Source organism: Tympanuchus pallidicinctus, unplaced genomic scaffold (assembly GCF_026119805.1).
Source record: "Tympanuchus pallidicinctus isolate F22 unplaced genomic scaffold, pur_lepc_1.0 scaffold15, whole genome shotgun sequence".
In the NCBI taxonomy this organism is placed as follows: Eukaryota; Metazoa; Chordata; class Aves; order Galliformes; family Phasianidae; genus Tympanuchus; species Tympanuchus pallidicinctus.
In genome coordinates this window covers 18,586,412-18,611,494 of record NW_026294669.1, presented here as the reverse complement: position 1 = coordinate 18,611,494, position 25,083 = coordinate 18,586,412, and the positions used below count along the sequence as shown (strand labels likewise).

General features: G+C 36.9%; 1 protein-coding gene across 8 annotated transcripts in view; it reads right to left on the bottom strand.

Moving 5' to 3' along the window:
- Positions 1–25,083, bottom strand: part of UBR3 (ubiquitin protein ligase E3 component n-recognin 3) — a 93,432-nt gene that overhangs the window by 64,070 nt on the left and 4,279 nt on the right. For 7 of the 8 annotated variants that reach the window (XM_052674955.1, XM_052674947.1, XM_052674949.1 and 4 more), the window contains exons 2-9: positions 16,114–16,253; positions 15,757–15,915; positions 13,957–14,100; positions 13,335–13,384; positions 10,260–10,326; positions 6,383–6,513; positions 1,592–1,820; positions 602–781 (exon numbers count right to left, since the gene is read on the bottom strand). In XM_052674955.1, coding sequence (XP_052530915.1) covers positions 602–781; positions 1,592–1,820; positions 6,383–6,513; positions 10,260–10,326; positions 13,335–13,384; positions 13,957–14,100; positions 15,757–15,915; positions 16,114–16,253 — 1,100 coding nt within the window. Of the gene's footprint in view, positions 1–601; positions 782–1,591; positions 1,821–6,382; positions 6,514–8,785; positions 8,878–10,259; positions 10,327–13,334; positions 13,385–13,956; positions 14,101–15,756; positions 15,916–16,113; positions 16,254–25,083 lie in introns of those variants that run through there. The other variant, XM_052674954.1, reaches the window with a different exon arrangement.

Genomic DNA, 25,083 nt, shown 5'->3' with positions numbered 1-25,083 from the left:
ATATTTGTAGAACATTGCAAAGAAGTTTGAACATAAATAGATCTACAAAGAATAAAGTCTCTAGATTGGTCTCTGTAGCCACTGCCTTTAAGACAACATTAACATGGACAGCAGCCCTTCTACTTTGAACCTCAGTAACCTAAACAGCACTTTTGGATGGAAACACCTAGGCCTCTTTCTAGACATTTACCAATTTTTAAAAATTCCTGATGTTATTTTATATTCGCACACAATTTTCTTCACAGCAACATGCAGAAAAAAGATCCAAGTTTATTTGCTCAATATTTAACTTCCAACTACATCAATGAAATGCTTCTGGCACAAGCTACAATTAACAATACCTACAATCTAAGAATCATGACGCTGTGAATCTCTCAGTTATGATGCAATTACTCTTTAACCAGATAAATATCAATCAGATCTTTTCCTAATCTACCTGTGATCTCCAGAACACATTGTTACCTTCCAGAAATGCGCAGTTTGGGAATACTAGGGAAATATTTACATACAGCAGCATAAGGATTTTGCTACGGTAAATATTAAGCTGTCCTAACATCTTTGTATTAACACTGACTTTAAACATCAACACCAAAGCACATACCTTGAAAGAATGATACAAAATTCATCCATGTTACTAAAAGACCATGATCTTCCAAAAACTTCTTTGCCACACTTTGGTGTGAAAGTATGTTTATAAAATCACTAACAAGGGGCCAGTATGTATTATTCTTCAGTAGTGCTTCACCACAATTTACCACAACATGTAAACTATTTTCTTCATCTAGATGTTAAAAAAAAAAAAAAAAAAAAAAAAAGGGTCTAAAAAAGAGGAAATAAGAACTATTTTCTAAGTTGGTATTTTAAAATAAAGTTACAGAATAATATAAAAATAGCAATTTGGATTTACTGTAACCTTGCAGTAACACACATACAATCTGCAAAAAAAAAAAGAACATTTACTCCGCAAAACTTGAATTTGTTTTATCATGGACTCATCAACACAGATGCCACTTAAGTAGGAGAAATACTCAGATCGAACAAGTTCAGAATCTCTGAAGTGCCACATGAACTGTAGCTGCACCAAAACTTCTAATATTCACAGATTCTCATGCTACTGAGCTGAAGATAACTTGTATGCTTGGGAGCATTTAACACAGTTCAAAACCTTCCTGAAATCACAAAGTCTGGCCAAGTAAAGAAACTTTCGTCATGCGATCCACGCAACAAGGTGTGCAAATTCTTCTTCCCTCTGTGCTCACTTGTTAACAGCCACTTGACAGAAACTCTGTTTTGTTTTCCTCAAGAAAAACGTGGCAAATTCAATTTCATAAGAAAGCTTTCATACTAGTGCCAAAATGAAGCAAAACTGGCAGTTCATATCCAAGTAGATGTAGTGGTGATGCTGAAGAGACACATAACAGATTCGCACAAATTCAGAGGTGTGCCTTTTATGAATACTGCCAAGGTGCACAAAAAGTCCAAACAATGCAGTTTTCTCTTGTGAATTTCTGAAACATTTGAATTTGATGTATTTCCCATTAATCAAGCTACCTTACAGCACACAAACACAAATTCAGTGATCAAAACCTACCTTGCAATTCACTTTTAATAAGGCAACTTTCCATCATATATAACAGAACTGTGACCATAATGTCCAGAAGCTGACATTCTTCGGTTACTTGGCGTGCTAGTTCTTCATTGCTGAACAACTGAACACTGATATGCACAATTCTGTTAGACATCGTGTCTGACTCATGGCTTTTCTTCAGTGTTTTCATAATAAAAGCATAATGCTGAACAAAAGTTTTGGTAAAAGCAACCTGCAAATTACAAAGAAATTTGACGTTAACATGCACCACACAAAAATTACTGTTTTCTTTCTTTCATTCTTCCTCTACAGAAGCATGATCAGTACACCCTTGAAACATCAAGTTGCCACAACAAATCAAAACTGCTGGTCCTAGGTCTAGTTTCTAGAAATAGTTCACTTGAAAATACCTCTTTATAGGAAGGAGTAACTTATACCTCCAATTTTACTACATAACCTCAAAATTAAACCTTACTCTATAACTCTTCAGTGAGGAAAAAGAAAATAAAATCCATGAACACAGAAATGTTGAAACGCAGAATGAAAAGTCACAGAATGCATGTGAGAATAGTAATGTTAGAACATTAATTTATCTTTTTTTTTCCTCCACAACCTAGAGCTGGGTGTGATGTCCCAAAATGATACTCCACAATGAAATCACTGGCACCTAATAAAAGGGCTGTAACTTGAACAATTGAAATCACCTGTCTATGCAGAAACATTTTGATTAATCTGTCAAGGATGATGCTTCAACATGGAATTTCACCTACTGTCACAGTATCCTATTCCTTTTTAATAAATCTTTAGAGCTTTCCCTTAAATAATTGGGTAATGAGTAGCAAAGCTTGTTAATGACTCAACTGTTTTTTTTCTAAAACCAGATCAGTATTAACATATATTGATAAATATGAGTCTTAGTACACCTTGTTAGTCCTCAACTGATTGCAAACCAATTTTATGTACCGCATATACATTTGGGCATATCTGCCAGCTTTTAAACAACATTCAGTTCTTTAAGTTCTGAATTAACACCATATGCACTTGCTTTGCTTTATAGGCAAAGAAAATATAAGCTGCAGTGTGATAAAAATTTTCTGCTCAACACCTAAAACTCTATGCCTATTCCTTCTTGGTACTAACCTTTCATATACACAGGAGAAGAAACTCTAAAACCACTCTATATCACATGTGTTTTCACTAGACTGTACACAAATCAAAAATCATTTTACCTGCCTAAAACTTTGTACCCTCATATTTCAACTATAGCATTACCATGTTATTCTCACTTAGAGGACATTCCCAAAAACATCTCAACAGCATAACACACCGCTGTCAGGCACAAAGTCAGCTTCTTCCACCAAATATTCTGAAAACTAAAGATCAAGTTGCTGATGCAAAATAAATACACAACCAAACAAACCAGGGTATGTCCCTGCAGGAAACATTACTACATAGCTTAACTCTCCTGCTTTAACTAGTCCAAAACAATGGCAACCTATACAATAACAGAAAACATCTACTCACAGCATCCAGCACAACAGTAATTATTTGCAGCCTCTCAATACAGCCTCTTGCAGCAAATACATTCCAACATATTCATAGACTACTAAATTGCTCAGAGTTACTACAGTAGCATTCTGTATTCCAAGCTTGAACCATATAAATTGCTTTAAAATAAAGTTTGATAGTTTGGTACAACTGAAATCATTAGCAATGGCATCTATAATAAACACTACTAATGTTAAGCCTCAGACACAACTGACACGTTTAGCATCTTAAGTTAGTATATTAATGCTAGTAGCATTATTTTAATACTTTTAAAATGATTTTAACAAATACAGCCCTTCCCAATTTTGAGAGAAGAAAAAAACTCAGTGTCAGAAGTTAAAATGCTGAAATAATGGTTAACTGAAGTCCATATATTAGAATAGCCACAGTGAGTTTAATCAGTCCAATCAGCTCAGTGTCCTGCCTTTGAGTGGCTAACACTATACAGACAACTACAAGATAAAAACAGAACGGCACAATAATGAAGATATGACAGAGGACATTTTTCCAAGTACTCACTCAGCTTCCAACCATTTGCAAGAAGTGCCTTCCTACGACAGACACATTTTCTATATATTTAATTACCTTCACTGACACTGTATGATCTTGCATAGCCCCTGAATTTCTAGCCTACGTAAAAAAAGAAGTTACTTTTTTCATCTCACCTTTTCTTTTGGCTGCCACTCAACAATTTCATATTTTTTTAGGATCCTAACATCAAAGCCCTGATTCAGTCAGAGAGAACTTCCATCTCTCATGCTGCCAGGTGAAAGTTGTGCTAAAGTTTAGTTTCCAATAGAAAAAAACTATTCTACAGAACTGATACATCTGAACAGTGCATTTGGGAATCAGTGAAGTCCAACTGCTCTAACTACCTCAACCTTCACTATGGGAGATGTCTGAATATATTTATATATATAGAACTATATATTTAAACATGCTTGTTGATTCATTATCAGATGCTTTTGCATTTCACCACTTTGGTTATTCCAGATCACAGTAGACCGCCACTCTTGAATGACTTTTTACTACTCCAGGTTTCTGCTTAGAGTCAACCACTGCTTTGCTTTCTCCTTGATTACATGAAGGCCAGTCCCTGTAATTTCTTGGAAGCTCCACTAAGTTTCTCAGCTATTTTCCTTTCCTTCACTTGCAAGTCTTCTGATCTTCAAATGTCAGAGTGCCAGAAGGGATGCCTCAGGCATAAGTGCTGTAAAGAAAAGATCATAAAGCTAGTTAACAGCTATTTCAGTCTACCACTTTCAACATACCACTCTTCCCAATATTGAAACCCTAGAAGAAAACTTGTTCCCCTCTTTTAAAAAAATCTGTGCAAAGAGATTGCTAGTGGTTCACTGACTGCTGTGTAGGCTATGTGGATTTAGTCAGCTGTTTATGCTGGAGACCAGAGATTTCAGCAAATGCACACATTTCAGCAAATGCACACTGCCACTCTGTGCCCACCTGTCTGGCTAGTGAGCTCAGTTTATCAGAAAATCAACCTTACAAAAGAATTCTGATGGTATAACGACCTCAAGAAGAATCAGACAAGTTGCCAGAAGAGCAACAGCAAAAAAAATTAAGACGACTGTATACACTGTCAACATCTATACACTGGTACAGATGAAATGGGAGAAAGTAGCAGAAAACTGAGAGATCATTCTAGAAAGTTTATATCCCTACAGGTATTTCCTGCTCTGAGTTTGCTTACTGTTGAAAAATCCCCTTCAGACAATAGCAGCAATTAAAAAAAAAAAATTCTAAAAGATTTCAAAAACCTAGGAGCTGTGCTAAAGTCTGTATAAAGGAGCTGAGTTAAATTTAATCAAACAATTAACTTGTTAAAAAGAACAAAAGCAATGTTTAACCAATTCTTTAGTTTAAACATAGAATACAGAGACTGAAAGACAGACTGCTTACAGATAAATGGTGGCAGTCAGCAGGAAGCAAATATACCAAAATCTCCATTCTCAGCACACAATGAAAAATATTATGATGACATTCACTGAAGACTAAGGCTTCTTGCCAATGAAAAATGATCCTAAGCTCATTAAAAACTTTGGTTATTACATAGTATGAAGGTAAACATAGCAACACTTACCAGATTCCTCTGTTTGCTGCTAACATTTGGGTGTTCTCACAAGCAGGTGTTAAGCTGGCAAAGGATCAGGAGAACTGAATGTCCACGAGTCTCCAAATATCAAGAAGAATTCAAGCTTTATGATAAGAGATGATCAGTTTTGTAGTTCTCATGTCTTCTTATGTGTTAGCTGAATCCAGGACCAAGATGGATCTAAGTTGGTATCACTAATCAAAATACTGTCTTGACATGGATGAAGCATAGACGAAGATTCATGTATTATCCTTCCCTTTTTTGCAAGTTATCTTCATATCCTTTGCTCCAATGCAGCAAGGTTTTAAGGGGTATGAATAAAGGATGGCCCCATAATAAAGGGGCTTATCTGAAGAAATCTGCATGCTTGGAATTAAGGATTTCTTTATCTTTGCCTCCCGTCAGGAATTGAGAAGATCCATAACTTTAGCATTGCTCAAAGATAAAACACAATCGGAGCAAAATGTTAAGCCTGACTGCTATGTATATTAGGTCTTGGAACATGTAGAGCAAACAATCAAACCTGGCTGCACACCAAGATTTAAAACAGGAAGATGACATCCAGCCTTCATGACTCCAAGCCAGGAGACACTTGGTATGGACAACTGCAAAGCTCTTTAAGGAAACAGCTAGAAGGCTGCCAAAGCTGCACAGGGCACAGCTGCAGCAAGAACACTCACATCATAAAGGTCTAGATGGAGAAATTACTGTCTACTACATCAGTTTCAACAGGAACAGTAGTTTACCAAGCATGCTACACTGCATTAGCTTTGATCCACTTTTCTGACCGATAAAAATCCACTTTACAAAGTAAAATAAATCTAAAAAATATCCAACACATGCAAATGTGAACTAACAGCCAGACAATAAGAGAAAAACGACAAAGAACAAAACATACAAAGCATGAAAACAAAATGAATATTGCTGCTCCAGAAGTTCTCAACCTTGCTTTGTCCACTTCTCTGTTCAAATATTATTTTCTTAAAGTCTAAAGCACATAATCAAAACCAAGTAAGTGATCCGCACTATTTCACTGCTTATTATTCAGATATAAAGATGTACAGTCTTCTGTGAGGCATAATATGCACTAAATATGAGAATTAGAAAAAATGCGAATGACACAAGACAAGTACCTTATAATCTTGATCTGGCAGCATGTTGAGTAAGAAAGTCACCATCTTCTGTGGAAATTCATATTTTATTGTCCAAAACAACAATTCTTCTAGAAAACATTTATGCTTCAAAACATCCATGATAGACTGATCTGTATAAAAGGTTGGAGGAGGGGATGTGTAACAATTACGTTGTAATTTTTAATCAATAATAACTATAGTGCAGCTGCACTGACATAGAACTAACAAAGCTTAAGAAAATCTTAATGCACTCTACATTTTCTCAAAAACCCTGAGGAAAGCCAATACTACACAGCACAGACTACACAAGAATAAAAAAATCCCCCAGAAAAATCAGTGAGGTTTTCAGTACAATTCTGCCAGAGTCCAGTCTTCATTGATTGCATTGAACTGTATCACCTTACTGCAACAGCTTCACCCATTCTAGTCAGTCTCAGCAATTTACACTCTTTAGCTGAAGGAAGGAAGCAGTTAATGTACAGCAGTACTTTGCCGAATTGAAAACAGCAAACCACTTATGTTTAACTGTTTTACCCCATAAGAACACTTATGTTCCATTTGCAAAGCACTAAAACTTAACAGAAATAACAGTGTATTAGCTATTCCGACTTTTAAAGCAATATGTGTACTTAGTTTTCAAGAGTTATATGCATCTCAAGTCTTCCTCAAAGCTATTGCTTTGTTTCTTTATATAAAGCCACCTTAATGCCCTGATGAGATAATGAGAGGGTGTAAGAGACAAGTCTCATGCATCCCCAGTGAACTCCTGGCAGCTCACTCTGTCATCTCATTCACGCTGACACTCACTTATACATCCCTGGGGAGTACCTATAAAGAAACCCAATAACCTTTCCAGTTTGTCAGTGAAGTTTTCAAGGAGATTAGCTTTATGATACAGTTCGCAGCAATACTGCACAAACATTGATCTCTACTAGAATAAACTGTTCATGGCATGATAACAGCATTAATTAACTTTATTTAAAAGAATTGCTAAAACATAAAGTCTCTTTACCATCATTCTTCGAAAGAACAACAGGTATTGTTCACTCCCACAGTATATACAGACTACAGAAAATGGTAATATTATTTCTTCATAATTCAAAATTGACTTGGAGACAAACCCATTGCATGCAGAATGCCATACTACAGATGGGACTGCACGAAATGATTCCATCAGCACAGATCCAGAAGTGCTGAATCAAGACATGTTCTAGCCTTGGAGACTCACCACTTTAGTGAGGTATGTATGACAGCTTTAGGGATTGCCCTGAATGGCTTTGTGCTTACTAGTGAAGCAGGGATCCTTGTTTACCATTACCAAAGGTCAGAGTTCCACAGTCAACTGATTAATCAGTCCAAAATATCTCAGGAATTGTGAAAGATGATGAGAAATAATGAATATTTTAAGTTTTAGGGACTCCAGCAAGTCACACAAAGAGGAGAATATTTCACTAAGTATATTTCGCTAGTGCTGAAGTAAAAAATTACTTTCATAGGCTCATGAAAGATGTTTTAATTTTCACAAAACATTTTGTAGAGTGTCACACATCACCTACTGCAGCAAATATTTGATCGATCATATACATTTTCCTCTCCATGTCTTGTTAAGAAATTACATATGTGAATTTACTACCCATGAGAGCTTGGAAGCCATGCAGACTGAAGTTCTCCATCCAGACATCACATGTGTAGGCACATTTCAAGTGCCCTAGTGAAAACACCAGGCATGAAGACAAGTAACACAACACCTTATTTGTTACAGATGTGCAGTTTCCCTGACAGCACATATTAACAGTTTTATACAGTGCTTTCACTCAGTTTACACGTATACCTGCTACAGAATTTAAGTAAGCAGAATGCTCTTACCCAATTTGCAAAATTTGTTAATAACACTTGGACTAATGTTTCCATACTTATGAAAAGCATTACACAATCAAATTTCTTTCAACAAACCAAAAGAAAAAGAAATAATGCCTGTGGGTTCAAAATTGTCCTAAGTATTATGTATTTCAGATGAATGCAAGTCTTAAAACAGAAACAATAAAAACATCTCTCAGTACTCAGTTGCACACCTGTACCAGCAACATCTCAGTATAAAAACAGTAACATCTTTGAAGAAATCACAGAACCACAGCCTGTTTCAAAACATCTTACTGGAATATGAGGCTTAGTGTTCTACAACATCCCCAGCATATAAAAAACTCCAATATGAAGCCAGTACCAATACAGACCTGGAACAGGAGAGGGAGTCTGCTTGTACCAAAAGGTAAATCTGTTTTTATTCAATACTCAGTTTTCTAAAATTTTCTTTTCATACTCTTATTTTATACCAAATTGGACATAAAATATGAATACTGAAAACTTCAGAAAACTATTCAATATTTAATAAAAACAGATACTTACCCTTTCCCCCACTGGCAGACTCCCTCCTGTGGGGCTGATATTAGGAGCTATCAACATCATGAGCACAGTCCATGGAATACCTCAGTGGGGGGAAGACTACAATCCTGGGGGGAAACCAAATGTTGAATTAAAGAACCACTTTTCCTGAAATGCCATTGCTGATACTGGTTTTCAGATCTTCCAGGTTCCAGATCTCCAAGTTTCCTCCCTGCCTACTTCCCAAAGTCAGTTCTTACACATCAGAAAAATCAATTTTTTTCTTGCATTAGCTGACTAACTTACAACATAGGCAAGAAAACAATCTTCAAGAGAGCCTTCCTTGTGTGACAATACATTTCTTGCATTTCTCCATAACTATCACTGCTTCCACAATATACTGTTCTGTTAATTCTGATTTGTTCCAACTTCCACTCAGCTTCTCTTACCACTGCTTATAAAAACATCTACTGCTGTAGTATACAGAAATCAAGGCACCCATCTTCAGAAAATTCATGATCTTCCACGTATCACTGCTAATATCACCTCTTAATAACACAAATGCCAAAACATTCAGTTCTCTGCTTTTCTAGCTTTCCAATCTTTTTTCATCACATCCGAAAACATCAAAAATAAGTAGTTTGCCTTTTCTGAAACCCTCACAGCACTTTCATTCCTTTCTACTGAGTCCACGAACTTGCACATTCAAACTCCAAACCTTCACTTCAAAGCCTTTACAAGAATGTTATTTCAACTTTCACAACTACTTTTCACCCAAATGTTCTTTTCTCAAACTCTGCGATTTCTGCTTCCCATACCAGACTCCACATACTGCCATGAAAGAAGTTTTAAAACATATTTTAAACACAAAAACCTCAGGAAAAGCAGGGGATAGGATTACCTTATCTCTAGCTTATTCATTCTTCAATTAAAACTCACACTGATGAGAGGTACTCATCTCAGGCTAGAAACTGCACACAGGATTAATTTCACTCTAGGGAGATAACAAAGTGGTAACAAAGGAGACTTCAGCCACATATCTTTCCTCAAGCATTACCAGAAGAATATTACAGAAATACTAACTAGAACCAGAGAGAACCATTCTTGCCTGACTGAGAATACAATCACATTGTGTAGTAGCACAATGAAAAAAAGTTGCAAACACATCAAAAACCTGTTTGCCAAAATGTGCTGCAATCTTGTCAGCCACAGTGTGAAAATAAAATTGTTAGGGGTCATCTAATGACATGAAGGTGACAAAATGATTGGTCAACTTTCCAGAAAGTTGCGTTCACTCCCAGGAGAAATCAAAACTGCCAATTAGTACTATCTTGTTATTATTCTTTTCATACTTTATCATGTTTAATACCTGCCACATCCAGCATCACAGTGTCTGGGAAGGGAAATGAATGATAGTATCCCTAGATATTTATTTATTTTTTAAGATAGACAGAAAGCAGATACAACACACTGAGATCAGAACTTTTTACATAAATACCTTTGGTGCTGCTGCTTAGTTTCACCCTCTTGCGCTTGCCCACACCTTGGCTGCCATCCTGGTCCTCCTTGGATAGGGAAAAGAGTTTAAAACGTTACAATTGCATATTTACAGCGTTATTGCCAAGAGTCTGCATGCACTCAAAATTCTGGTTCAACTATCAAGTTAAATCAGAAATGTCCTGAATACACTCTTATCACAAAAGTTTTGCTGCTTACAGGAAACAAAGTCAGTGCAATACCACTTTAGGAATAACACAATTCCCCCCTCCCCCCCCAGGCGATCTTATCATCTGCAAGTTCAGACAACAGCATCTATTTAATTAATTTTGTCAATAAGCTGCTTTGATTTCTGAAAATGATCACTACAAAAATGTTTAGCGCTATAAAGTTGGTGGCACAACCAGCTGGTCATTTTCTATTCAACAGAAGGTTTTGATTCAAGAATAAAGTCTTTTTGACATCTCCAAGAGGCAAATTCAAATTGCCTATTCCCTACTGAATCAAAGAAAACCTTCATGCAGGCACTTGCCATCTGAAGCTCTCAATGTACTCTGCAAATGAAGGAGTAAAGGTTCCAAAACACAATGCAAGTTAAAAACCTCACCACCACTTCACAAAATCTAACACCGGGTATTAGAAAATAATGTGACATTACAGGATGATATTAAATGCTAAGTATGTATTTTCTAATAACGATAGTCCTAATGAAACACTGAAGAATAATTCCTGCAGGTGCTAATAAAATGAGAGATAACAAATGCAAATATCTACTGCATGATATATAATCAATATGTATAATGCAAATACATGAACAATATTATTCTTCATTACACAACTGCCCTGCTTCAGTTCCAAACTTCAAGAGAGAGAACAGAGAACTGAATTAATAACTGTTCTTCCGTGGGGAGAAAGATAGTTCATATTTTAGATGCAAGTACTGACCAAAAGTATGCTGATGAGAAGGCTGAGTTTTTTCTCATCGTTTCCTGCAGCCAACTTTTAAGGATGGACACGCAATTACAGACCACAAGAGACCTAGGAGTTCATAAACACATCACTTCTGCACTCAGGAGCCAGTCAGCTCTCAGCATGCTGTCTGTGATCACAACGCTTACCCCACAGAGACTAAAGTCTCCAAATCAAAAATCTGACTTGATACGAAATTACTTTGAACTGGAAGCATCTGCAATTTAAATCTCCTGTCCTAAAGACAAGGATTCTGAGCTCCTATTGCTAGAAAGGTGATAGTTTCAAGTCTGACAATCTCATCAGCAGCGTCAGTGAAGTCAGAGAGTTGTTAAGAGTTGTCAGAAAATCATGTACTTGGGCATGCAAATTTTAATTAAAGTGTTGGATTTAGAACTTCAATACTATTACTCTGGTATTTCCCATTCTGAAATATGAGAAAAAGTTAAACAGTCTTCACTGCAACTGTACAGTCATTTCACTGTCAAGAAAATGAAATTAACAGCAACTCAATGAGAAATACTTTGTGGGGTTGTTTTGTTGCTCCCTCCTCCCCCTTTAATAAAATCAGATGGTACGGAAAGTAAGTAGTAAATCTTAATGTCAATTGCAGGATTTTTAACAGCCTTGAGACAGTGAATGCTAGGTCACACTGCATCTCCCAGGCCAAGGGATAAAGAATAAGCACACAAGAAAACCAATGTAAAACATCTTGGTTTTACCCACTTGATAATATTATGTAAATACACCCAAATAACAGTGGAAATAAATGCAGATTTGCTTTACATAACAGAATATTTAACAATGCACCTAAGCTGTCTCACTTCTATCCTAAATTCAAATAATAAATGTTATGCAATTTACAACTCAAGATACATCTGCAGTAATGTAATAAAATACCTACATACAATAAATGGCTGTATATATTTATACCCTGGAGATCAGAAAGAAAAACCTTTCCAGATAAGAGACATCTCTAATTCACAAGCTACAGTACAATTACTGTATCTCCCTCCTTACTTATAAAAATACTTTCACCTTGAAATTTACCCCAATAAAAAAAAAATTCCCCCTAATATACACTTGTCTCTATCTTCATCTTGGACATCTTTCCCAACAGAAGTGCCACTGACATCTGATCTCTCTTCAGACTTCTACAAGTTTAGTTTACTCCCCTGTTCTGGCAGAGGTAAAACACTTCGAAGCATACTGAGCCATTTTAAATTTAACTGAAAGTACTATCTGAGCTTATTACCATTAACTTGCACTGCCTTTCCCATTGCCAGGCTTTAAAAGCCTGCCAGGCTGTTAGCAGTCATTTGCAGATTTATTTTTTTTTTTGTCAAGTGATGGTGAAAAAACTACAACATTCTGAAAATGCCAGATTATAAATAGAGCTGCTGAAAGCATACGAGATGCTGTCGTGCTTGTAACAGAGGCAGGTGTATCATACAACTGCTTTAAACATACGCAGACATTGTTTTTACTTCAATACTTGTTCACATGTTCACAGGAGTTTTAAATTCTATTTCACATAATTTAAAGTTAGTTATGCTAGCCCTACCATACGTCTAAGATTCAATTTGAATTGCTACTAAGACTCACTGGTTGATAATTGGTCTTAAATAATAAGGAGAAAATAAAAAGAATAAATCGAAAAAGTAACTCAACTTTCCTCATTAAGAGGGAAGAGATTCCCTCCTTTTTACTCCTCCTCAACTTGTTTGGTAAATAAGGTCAAGACTACTCATGGGAATTTATGTTCAGAGAAATTCTCACTGCCACTATCACCAGCCCAGCCAGATTCTCAGGTGCTCAAAGCTGCTAGTGCCATTCTGAACATCGTGTAATTTAAGTTTGCTTTATTCAAGCCCAAATTACTTGAACTTTTGAACTACGCACATGGTTTCTTCTGCGTTACTTACATAAATTGAACTGAAATGATGTAAGAAGAAATAAGAATTTTTCCAAAAGGCCCTTAGTAAATTGAGGGCGTAAGATGTGAGAAAAAAAAATGTGGTAGATGAGTAAATGTTTGCAGGATTTGAATGCAATCTCTCCATTTAATACTGTTGCAGCTCATTATAGCCTTTAAAATCAGTCTTACCTCATCTGAAGAATCCCCTTGTCCTGATGTTGCCGTAGCACCTGCCAAACCTTTTGAAATAAGAAAAATCAGAGATTTCTTTCATAAGTCTTATACTGGAAGAATATTTTATGATATTTAATGAACTAGTACAAAAAAAACTACATTAACTTTCTAAAAAGAATGCAAGGGCTCTACTGAGAAGATTTCCAAGCAATACTCAGAATACAAAATAATGGATTTCCAAAAACATTGCACAATTCCAATGTACCGTACTAAACAGAGACAAGCTCTTTCAGAAATTGCAAAAATCTACAACAGTCCTTACTGATCAACAACATTCTTACTGAAGTGCTGTGAGCAGGTGAGTTAACCTAGTTGCAATGACAAAATTCCACCAAATTCAACTTCATCTTGCCTACACAAATTCCACTAATTCTATGGCAGGAAAATGACGCTTACAATGTTAGGAGCAAAAAGAGAACAAGCTCAACATTATTGACAGAATCAAGTCCTGCAACTTAGTGCTGCACTAAATAACAGGTTTCATTAAGATTTACTGAGGTTTGCCTTTAAAAATGTAACTTTTAAAATAAACATCAATAAAGAGATGTGTTAGCTCTTAATTTATTTCTGCACAAACCTTGAATGGCTAGTGTGCTAGTACCAGCTCCTTGTTCCTCCATGCCACATGCAAGTTTATCCTCAGGAAATGCCAGTCCTGAGCCTTTCAAAGCAATGAGGTACTTTTCATGACTTTTCTTCGCACATGCATTCTCTCCAACACCTTGAATACGCATGAAAAACAGCATCGCAGAACATATATGAACCAGGTAGCTGTTGCTGTAATATTCTGTACAAGCATCTAAAAGTGTCCACGTTTTAAAAAGGTGTACAATTTTGATAAGTAGAAGCTAACAAGTTTTTCACATAATGAACTGAAACCTAAGAGACCAGAGACCTTCTCAATTTTTTCATCCTCTAACTTGGTGTTAAATAGATCTACAATTTCCAGAGAAGGGAAGATAGTGACATAATAGTAACACTCCACATACAACTTGTAACATTTGGAATTTCTCTTCCAAAGTTCTAGGACTGTAGCTGCAATTAACAAAAACTGCTTCAAAGGATATTATCACTACTATCACTTCAGCCTAATGAAGACATGTCCAAAGCATGCACTGTGACTTAAAATTGACACCAAGGGGTGTAAAGAAAAAAGAAAACTGACTCTTCAGCAGGGTCTGCAAGGTAAGACAAGGGGTAATGGTTTCAAACTAGAAGACAGGAAATTTAGACTGGATATAAATAAGTTCTTTGAAAAAGTGTAGTGAGGTACTAGAATAGGTTACCCACAGAGGTGGTGGAAGCCTCATCCTTGGAGACATTCAAGGTCAGGCTGGATGGGGCCCTGAGCAACCTGATCTAGCTGTAGGCGTCCCTGCTTGTTAGAGGGGAGCTGGACTAGATGACCTTTAAGGTTCCATTCCAATTCACACAACTCTATGACTCTATGAAATGAATTTTAAATGGAAAAGAAACATTAGAGGAACAAAATGTACTAGATGTTTAAGGAAAAGAAAACCTGAAGAACATGACAGCAATGTATTAGCTATGCAGCTTTCACATTCGAAGTCAGAAGTGCAGGTTTTGTTCTGCTATCCTCTTCTTTGCTTTCCCTACCCAGAAAGAAACTGAAATCCACTTCAGACACCTATTCTCCATTTTACAAGTCCTTTCAAATATATGAGGATTATCTGTTCCTCAGCTAACTACTGCCCAAGCCAATTAGGGCAACATAGCTACAATGATTACCATTTGTTCCCTACCTATGCAAAGGAAATATGGAAAAGACTCAAAAATGATACCTTCTAATCACAAAATGACAATATGGAGCTTAGGATTGGGGAACGAAGAGAATGCCAAGAATGATTTAAAACGCATTCAGATTCCTTGCAACTTGAAATAAATAATTGTGTGGACAGGATTATTTGCTTTTAAGAAAAAGAAAAAACTTTCCACAGAACTGCAGTACATATAATGACCTTTTGCTTTTCAAAGGTCTCCTCCAGTAGCATCTACAAGAATAGACATTGTCCTGAAGTACACTGAACGCGTTCCAATAAGTGCAATGCATCTTACATGGCAGTTGCAATCTGCCACATTCACTTCTCTTTTAAGAGAATGGATTTCTTACAAAACTCTTGAAATGATGCATCTTCATACAGTTATCTGGGACATGGAAGACAAAAGATGTGTGATCTATAGGTCTTCTGCCAACCCCCCTTCTAACAACAATAACAATATTCTCAAGAACACACATTTCTTTGGGTTTTGAGAAGTTAGATTAAAAACTCGCAGAAAATGAAGCAATAAAATTTAAGACGACACCTAAGGTCTTCAAAATTTGAACATATGAATACTAGAAATAACACAAACATACCAGAGCTGAGATCTTTATAGAACTGTTGGCTAGTCAAAACCTGGGTAAGAACTGATCGCATTGCTCCTCCCATTTTGGTCAAGTCTTCTAGAAAGGAAACGTGAGGCTCCAAAACCTGGAGGATTTTATGAAGGTCTTTCTCTGATGGCAGATCAAGAGCTAAAAGGCACATAACAAGAACTTTTGGTATGATCATAATGTAAACTGTCCAAGACCTACGCAGTGCAGAACAGTTATGACTACTATAAAATGAACTAACATATAATGCTCAAAAATTCACAGGCACATGTTTTAAATTGATTCTGACTTCAGGATCAATAGTACGACATGCTAGATGTGTGTAAATTTAAAACATACCTGGCTCGTTATATCCCTCTCGTAAGTGCTGAATGAGACTAAAGATAAACTGTGGAAGAACCAATTCTGACATCATCAACAAGTCTTTTGGAACACATGGAACATTTGCATTTGACTTAATCCGGTGTCTTTTACAAAACCTATAGCAGACAAGAAAAATATTAGCTAAGCATAGTTGAGCAGATTTAACATACACTAAGAAAACACTACTATTTTTCTGCTTGTCAAGACAGCATATACTTGCAGATAGCATGGAAACTGTATTCTGAAATTCCACCTTTAAGTCCACCTTGTTTCTAAATCCAAGGAATTATAAAGTTGTCCATTTTATTTCCCCTCCAAAGTTCATACATGTGACAACTTGGTTTGATTCCTTGCATGTACAGACATCTTGCATTTAACAGTTAAAATAACAAAGCTTTTTTTTCTATCTAGACATACCTCCTACTTTCTAAGCAATCTAATTGAAAGCATCCAATTAACACTGGGTTTCCCTCCTTTCCTGAAACAGTAAGAGACTGACCTGATGCTTCAGCTCTCATTCACAGGATAATATTATTCAAATCAAAAGACACTTAAAATTCCCAAAAGTAAACAAGCTTGCAGGATTAGTACTTCAATATAGCAACTAACATTTACTTTCCAAAGGATGATAGAAAACTCTATGAAAACTACGCTAATTGCTTCACTTAAAAAAATGGGAAAGCATTTCTTCACTGAAGAATTCCTGTATGGTGGTAACAGAGGCTTAACTAATACACAAAGACATGAGGTTGAGCCAAACCCCATTAAAGCAGACAGAATGATTTCCCACTGATTTAACCTACAAATGACTGAAGAGCCACTTTCCTGCTCCCAATCTATTTTTAGAAAGGGCATTTACCAACATCAGTTATTTATCCATGCCAAAGAAGTAGCTAAGAAAGAATAAGGAGGTCTAAATTAAAAACAAAACAAAACAAAAAAAAAAAAACCAGCATGAAAGAGTATATTTGACTAGAAAGATTTGCTACAGCTTACAGGTAATTTTTCAACATGAAGATTCAGAAAACAATTCAGTATCAATGACATACAGAGTTCTGTCTGAATATGAAAATTATGTTCCAAATTTATCTACACCTTCACTACATTTGCTATGCTATATCTTTCAGAAGAAGCCTGATACTCTGACTATTCCAGTACCACCTTCAGTAGGGAAAGGAAATAAAAGAAAAAGGATTTAGGAAAAAAAAAACTCCAAAGCAGATACAGGTCTAGTGATTATGACAGTATCTTCTCCAGACTATTTTTACTCAAGTGCATCTTCACAACACCAAAAACTAAGAGCTTCTCCATTGCTGTTACACATTCCAGATTACACTTATTTATTAAGAAAGCAGAGACAGCATTAATCAGAAAATGTGTAGTTCATAAATACAGTCTAACCATACCTGGGAAAAAAGGGTGCCCAAGAGAAAGAGTTCAGTGATAACTGACAAGTTCCATAGTCAGTTTGCACAAAAGGAAGATTTTTATTTTGGTCATTCACAAAAGTGAACACTCACAAAGTCATGAAAAGCTATTCACTTTCACTTCTGTGATCCACATTTGACTCACCACACACAGAAATCTGAACGGCCCTAAATCACAAGTCTGGCACCTTGGGGCTGCAGTACAGGACAGTCTTAAAGCTATTTGGTTTCACTTTCACCAATATCCTTACAAGAAGGAATTAAAAGAAAAACAATAAAAAGACTTAAAGACACACTAGGAAAAAAAAAAAAAAAAAACCAGCATGCAATGCATTTGTAAGTCTTCTACTGGTCTTCTCCACATATTTTGTATTCGGCCAAAAGATATGTTTTAGTGGGTTTTCATCACAAGCTAAGGCAGTCATGATAACAAAAGCAAGATTAACTCACGTGCAAAGCAGTTTTGAATCTCAGCTTCTACTACATACAGGACATAAAAAGCTCTGCTCTCCAGAATTCCTACACCAGCAAAGTGCTTGTGAATCGACCCATGGGTCTGCTAATCTATTGCTGCTATCCTGCAGCTGAATGATGAGAATCACCTCTTCTCTTCAGATTCACAAAAAGGCTTTAAAGATATATAGATAGATAGATACAGATTTTTTTTTTTTTTTTTTTTACAGATTTTCTGGAAAAATCATGGAGGAAACCAAGTTATAAGTCACTGTAAGGAAATACGTTGTCCTGTCACTGTCATACACACAGTTTACACCAGTTCCAAATAGATAACAATTGCTAGATACCAGATCCTAAAACCTGAAGGAATGCTCAAGTCATTTTATAAGACAACTCATTCTTACATCTATCATTCAAAGTCTGCATGCTTTTAGAAATCAATATAAGATTCAAACTAGCAGCTAGAAAAGTATACATAGTTCTAGGATCTTTACACATCCTTACTGAGACCATCTGCTGCTGGATAACCTATTGGCCATACTGAATTTCAAGGGCAAAAATTAACCTTAGGCCACAATGACCCAGAAAGCCAATGCTTAGGTTTTACAATTTAAAAACAAGAGCGTAGAAATCTCACTGAGCTCAGGTTTGTAATAACTGCTTATGAGACTCTGCTTTATCCAAAGCTTCAGAAAGCATACAATGGAAATACTTATCCTCTCTTCTACTCAAAGGTCTGTTGCCTACACATTTCCACAAATATTCACCAAAATACCAGTCAAAGGCTTCCAAAATCCTCAGAGTTTAAAAACAACAGCCGTTTTAACTAAACAGACAGAATCTCAAGCTGTGACAAGGAAGAAACAAACTGAAGCTTCTTATATAGACAGGAAGGGACACTTGTGATAACCTTCACCAACAGATTATCCAGTCACTAGACAGACAGCAAACAAGCCTATTCCTTAATCAGTCCCCTATACTTCCGAAAGGGCTTCTTAATCATAGCATCAGTTAAATAATTGTTCTACAATTGTGTACAATTCTGTTCGTCTACAGTTTCCTACCTTTGAAATTGCTTTTTTTTTTTCCCCACAAAAAAGCACTGCTAATTTCAGCAAAAGGAGGGAATAGCAGAGTAACTGGCAGTTAAATAGAGGCTTATCAAGCAATCTTGTCCACACAACTTCAAATACACTTATTGAAATTTCTTATACTGCACTGAAGTGTTATCATTTATGTAAGAGTAAGAGTAAGGAATGCTGGCTATTTTGATGTAAGCAGCATTAACATCTTCTGAGCAACCTTCACTTTAGACTTGATAGATTCAGTCTTCCTCTTGTTTAAGCCTTTAGTGGTTACCCCTGGAATTTCTAAAATATATATTAAAGGTAAAATAACTGCTTTCCTTTAGGCTACAGTTTCACAAAGGCTTTGGTTGAACTAGGTCAGCCCCCCCAGTTGTCTTCTGCCCTTACTTCTTTCAGCACTGCCACTCGATTGATCCTGTGCTACAGCAAGGTCAGGGAACCAAGCGATCAGAAAATTACCTACTCCTCAAAAACAGATCCATACACAAATATATAAAATGTATAAGTCACACAGAACAAAGAAATAATTCCTCCAAGAATGCAGGAGGGCCAGCTGAAATTTCAATGTGCATAATGTCTCGCAACTGGCAGATCAGGCAGAGAAGGCTCACTATGAGACCAACTCCTCCACTTCAAAGGAAGGTTTTTAAGCTCCCCCAGTTATTACAGCAGCCTACGAGCGCCTTTGGCACCAGCCAGACCACACCTTTACAGCTTTTGAACATTTGCACAGCCTTATGTTGCATCCCCCTGCATCTCAAGTTTCAGTCACATTCCAGAAACTAGACATAAGTTCAGGCATACACGGGGACTATTTTTACTCTCACCTTTCCTCGCTTTTTTGTTCCCTGTTTCCCCATGTTTAGAAGTCATTTGTTTTAAGTTGAATGATAAAGTTGCCTAATGAAGGCATCCCATTCTCAGAACGAGGACCTAATTCCCATAGAAGCTTTCAGGAATCCTCATCTGTATAACGATTACTCTACTCAACAAAAGGGCTCCAGGAAAACTCCATGGATCTCAACTCCTAAACAACCCAATTCCAAAGCAACAAAAATAAGTCTGTACCTAATTCATCTACTCAATAACCACATAAATCACATTTAAACTGAAGTTTTTTAGGACAACAGGCACAAATTTAATATCGTATATTGCAAGACAAAATGTTATATAGCATTTCATAAAGTATTCAAATAAAATGAACTGATTTTGCACATAAGAACCCAACAAACACTTCAAGAAGAATATGCATTTTGTCCCAACTAAAACCAGCAAGCAAATACTACATTGTTTCTACAAAATAGATGCAAGATGCAAGATATTTTTAGGGCTACAATTGTCTCCTAGAGATCTTACAAACTGATTTTTCATTCTTCACATACTGGTAATGAGTTTCCACAAATTTTCCCTTCCTTTACTATACACATACAAAAGCAAATATTAATTCAGAACAAAATATAACTTCTATAAACAGAATTAGAAATTTATCTTAATGAAAAAAGCCTTTGATATATTGCAGCCTTGCTTTATGGAAATCCACTTTTCCTAGCCAACATCAAACATGACGTTAATTGAAAAATAAGCCGACTATCCCACTTGTTAATTTAGGTTGGGGTTTCTTTGCTCCCTACATTAATTCAGTAATTGAATTCAATATTTCAATAGCTAAATTCATTCCTTTCACCTGCAAAACAGGCTTCCAAAAATGAACCAGTGTGGTGCTGACTTCAAGGCCTGAGCGGTAACAGCTTTTACTCTGTAAGGAAGCTACCTACAACCAACAGATGAGCTATGACAGAACACAGCACTTGCATTTATACCACTAGGGATGTGCTGGCAAGGAGCAAACTCAACCACAAGGATGAGTGCAACTCTCCTAACTCTCCTAACCAGGAAGGCTTCAAAGTAGAGACTCTGGAATCAAGAGAGGATCTGTGAAATGTGCAAGGAGGCCCACAAACATACTTAAAGGACATCCTTCCAGGATATAAGCGCTTGCAACAAAGCTGTTCAGCCATTCCAGGAGGCTAGAAGTCCTGGATTAGGTATTTTGGAGATATCCTGAACCCTGCAGGACAGGCAGGAGCCCCCAGCAGATCCACAGTGCTGAGTGCTCTAGCTCCCTAGTGAGGACACACAGCAAATAAAGAAGCTCTGCAGAAGAGCTTCCATTATTCCCACTTAGTTCTCAGACACAAACATCTCATACAGTAGATAAAACTGCTATGAGTTTAATTAATGCACAAGTACCCACCATCAACCAGACAGTAGGTATGGCAGTTTTTATTGCAGAACCTTAGAAATACAGCAAGAATGCAGAGAAATGGATTTCTGAAGAGAGCTGGAACTGAGCTTACGTTCGAATGGATACACAAAGTTGTTAAATCTGAGCGTTTTGAGAGAAAAATGAGTAATTCAGAAGAGCAACTCATCTTCTGACACAAGAAGTACCATCTATCTGAAAAGGGTGAATGCTTTGGGATATAATTACATCACCATAATTACACATAAGTACAGGTTACATTTACTTCTTTTGACTGAAAAGCCTCAACTCACGCTATTTTAAGTCTATTTATACAATAACAGCCACACTGCTAGATGACTTACAAACGTGATACCCCTCTGAAAAAGCTACAGCAAAGAGAAGAACGCGGTGACTGCAAAGCATAGCTATTGCATGTTGAAAGAGCATCAGTTACTCTGTTTAAGGCAGCATGAAGATCATTAGCATCACCTTAATTCAGCCATTTGCATGCACGCATATAGTCTCTAATCACATTTTCCAACAGGAAAAACAGCTCTTCCAGTTGAGGATAGGTATGGCACTACATGAACAAGCAGTTCATTTAGCATTTCACTGGATTGAAGAAGGTAGCAAAGAGAACACTCTTCAGACTCAACTCTAATAGGCAAATTTCTTGAAAATTAACTTTAAAGAAAGACCATGAGGTAATTGTGTCCAAAAGTATTTCACAACATGGAGGCTAAAGATATATTTTTATATATTAAAGGTATAATTTATTTATTTATTTTATATATTATTATTATTATATATTATATAATTTATTTATTATATTTTTTTTCCATATACAGAGCTAAAAATAAAGAAATTAACATAATGCACATACTAATTCAGGATGCAAAAAAACTGTCAGAGTTCTTAGCCTTGCAGAACATTCACAAAACAGAATTCCCAGCTGACATCTGAAAAATGAGCACATCAGCAACTACAAAACATGGTCCAAATGCATCATCCCAAGCCATTAGTTCACACACAGCTTCCCCATCCAGTTGCTTTCAGAGTCCCATCAACTACCTACCTTAAAGCACAGGAACAGTGCACCTTCTATTTAAAGAACAAAAAGCAAAAGTTTCAAATCAGAGTAAACAAAATACTTCTCCTACTAAGGAAACAACTACATTTTCCTATGAAAATGTAAGCAGGTCAAACACCCAGCCAGTAGCACTTTGTCCCAAAAATTTAGTCTAAATTTTTGTTCTAAGTTCTAAGTGACTAACTGACAAAGTTCTAAATAACTACATAGTATCACACGTAAAAACAACTTTCATTTATTCCAGATTGAGTCAGATGCATGGATTTTTATTAAAAGTTGTCTACTTATGTTGAAGATACTATTTTAAGCTCCAACAAAGGGCAATATAGGTAGTTCACAGTTTTCTTGGAAAGCTAAGTGTCTGTGAGTTCTATGCCAAAACTATTATTGCTGCAGGCAGCATGCAAAAAGCAGAGATGGGTCCTGACAAAGGTAACAGTTAATTACACATTCCTTGTTATCGCAGGATTCAAATGGCTGCCCTGCCACTCAAAGAACATTATTTTCAAACTTTGCTCTCAAAAATCCTCCATAAAGGAGGGCATCTAGGACACTGTTACTTAAATCACTTGCAGTTGTCCAATACCACTGCAGACTTTTTAAATACAGAATTCCTGACATTCTGCAAGTTCTAATAAAGAATGTCCAGACACCTGAAAGAACTTACATTGATTGCCATTAAGAAAATGTAAAAGAAGTACCTTACAAAAGTGTTTGCCAAACATGCATCCCAAATCCTGGCTACCCTGCTGCCAACGGATCCATTACAGTTCTGTGTAGATCAGATATGACCAGACATGTGATGCTCCACCCTGACAACTTTACAATCCTGGAGAGCTGAGAGTTTCAAAAAAGGGATAAAGGGAACTTGAGAAGATCAAAGCAAAGGAACTGAAAGTCAACATTTATTAGCCCAAATCCAAACAAGTCCACACAGACTTCTAAAACACCAGCTCTTCTTAAATTGAGAACTGTCAAAGTATATTACAACGCAATAGCTAAGTCACACAATAAATAAATCAAATTTGAGACAAGGCATGGTATACAACAGCACTGGTCTGTTCCTCAAGCCAGGCTGACCCTACCAACAAGAACTAGAGGGGTAGGACTATCACTTATCTTTTTACACAGGGGGTAAACACAGCAAGAACTGAGGTTGTGTACGTTGATGCATTTGAATCCAAGCCGGGGACAGTCACCTCATGCTCTTACCAACGCCTGTGAAACAACTGAGTTTTCCTGAGGCATGTTTAAAGCACATGGTGTCTAGTCAGGCCACAGCTCTGAAAGCAATAATCCAAAATTATCACTTGGCTGCCAACCATTTGGAAAACACTGCAGCTTCTACTTCAGAGACTGATGCAGCTCTCACTGGATACATTCTTATAAGAAATCAAGACAGACAGGTTTGTAAGTTGGCTGTAAGTCACAACGGACTTAATTACTAGTGATCCAAGATCTCTTGCTTTCCAAGGATAAGACCAAACTTAAAGCCCTACAAAAACTCCTGAATATTACTGTGGAACCCTAAGCAGCAATACACAATGCCAAGCTTTACATATGGGGAAGGTGAGGAGGGCAGAGAGATTCAGTTATTTCCTGCACAGTAACAACGTTTCTTCAAAACGCTGTGATCAGTACAGTGCAACATGAATTCCTGCAGCCTGTTAGCAGAGGGTCAGGCTGCTGAGCTGTGTTTTGAAGAGTCACACCCAGAGCAGAAGGACAGGACAGATTTTATTGAGACTCTCATGCCAAGGTAACAGGCACTACAACCCAGACTTAGCTCCTAAGTCCCTTCAGCCAGAAGTCCTTGGTAGCCCAGAAGGTTTCAAAACAAAGAAGCTAAATGGCATTGATAGCAGCCCTGCAGAATGTCCAACAGTCCTGAGGACCTTTCAAGCTAGTTTCAAAATGCTCTTAGTCCAAATTCCTTGGCTACACGTACAGCCTCAGCCTGCTCTTGATGCATCCAGCCTTCAAGAAAGTTTAGGAGAAAGGCCCGAACAAGTACTCCTCCCCTCTTGGAAGCTGCATCACAAAGCCGCAGGTCCTGGAGAACTGGAACCTTCTGGCCCACCCAAGGACACAACTGACAGAGCCATGCTGGAAGGGACAGCCTTGAAGCAACAACACCTTGCCTGTGCTAAATACTATTTGCTGTTGCAAGACAGTTGACAAACCGCCAGTAGCACAGTCACTGTCTGTGTTTCTTATAACCAAGTCTTAAACTGACTTTTCTGATCTTAAGTGGATCACAGCTGCTACAACCAAAGATGATACCTTGCACTATGAACACATCTCAAAGTAACTGATATAGCAGTTTTCGCAACAGCAAGCTTGTTTTTTTTTCAATAGCTTGTCTAGAAAGTTTTTAAGTGTAGGAGAAACATCCCTTACTTTTTTACTTGGTAAAACAAATGGAAATAATATTCTGCTATAGCTCCCGCATAAGATGGAAAGGCTATTTCTATTGAAAAGAGATCCTGTACAGCAGCGTCTCTGAAGATGGATAAAGCAGGGAATTTTGAAGAGGGAAAAGTGGGAACAAAGTAGCAAAGGTAATCAATATGAGTCATCTACTGTTGATAATTTAAACTTTACTAAAACTATTGTGTGTTTCCTGGCGCAAACATTTTT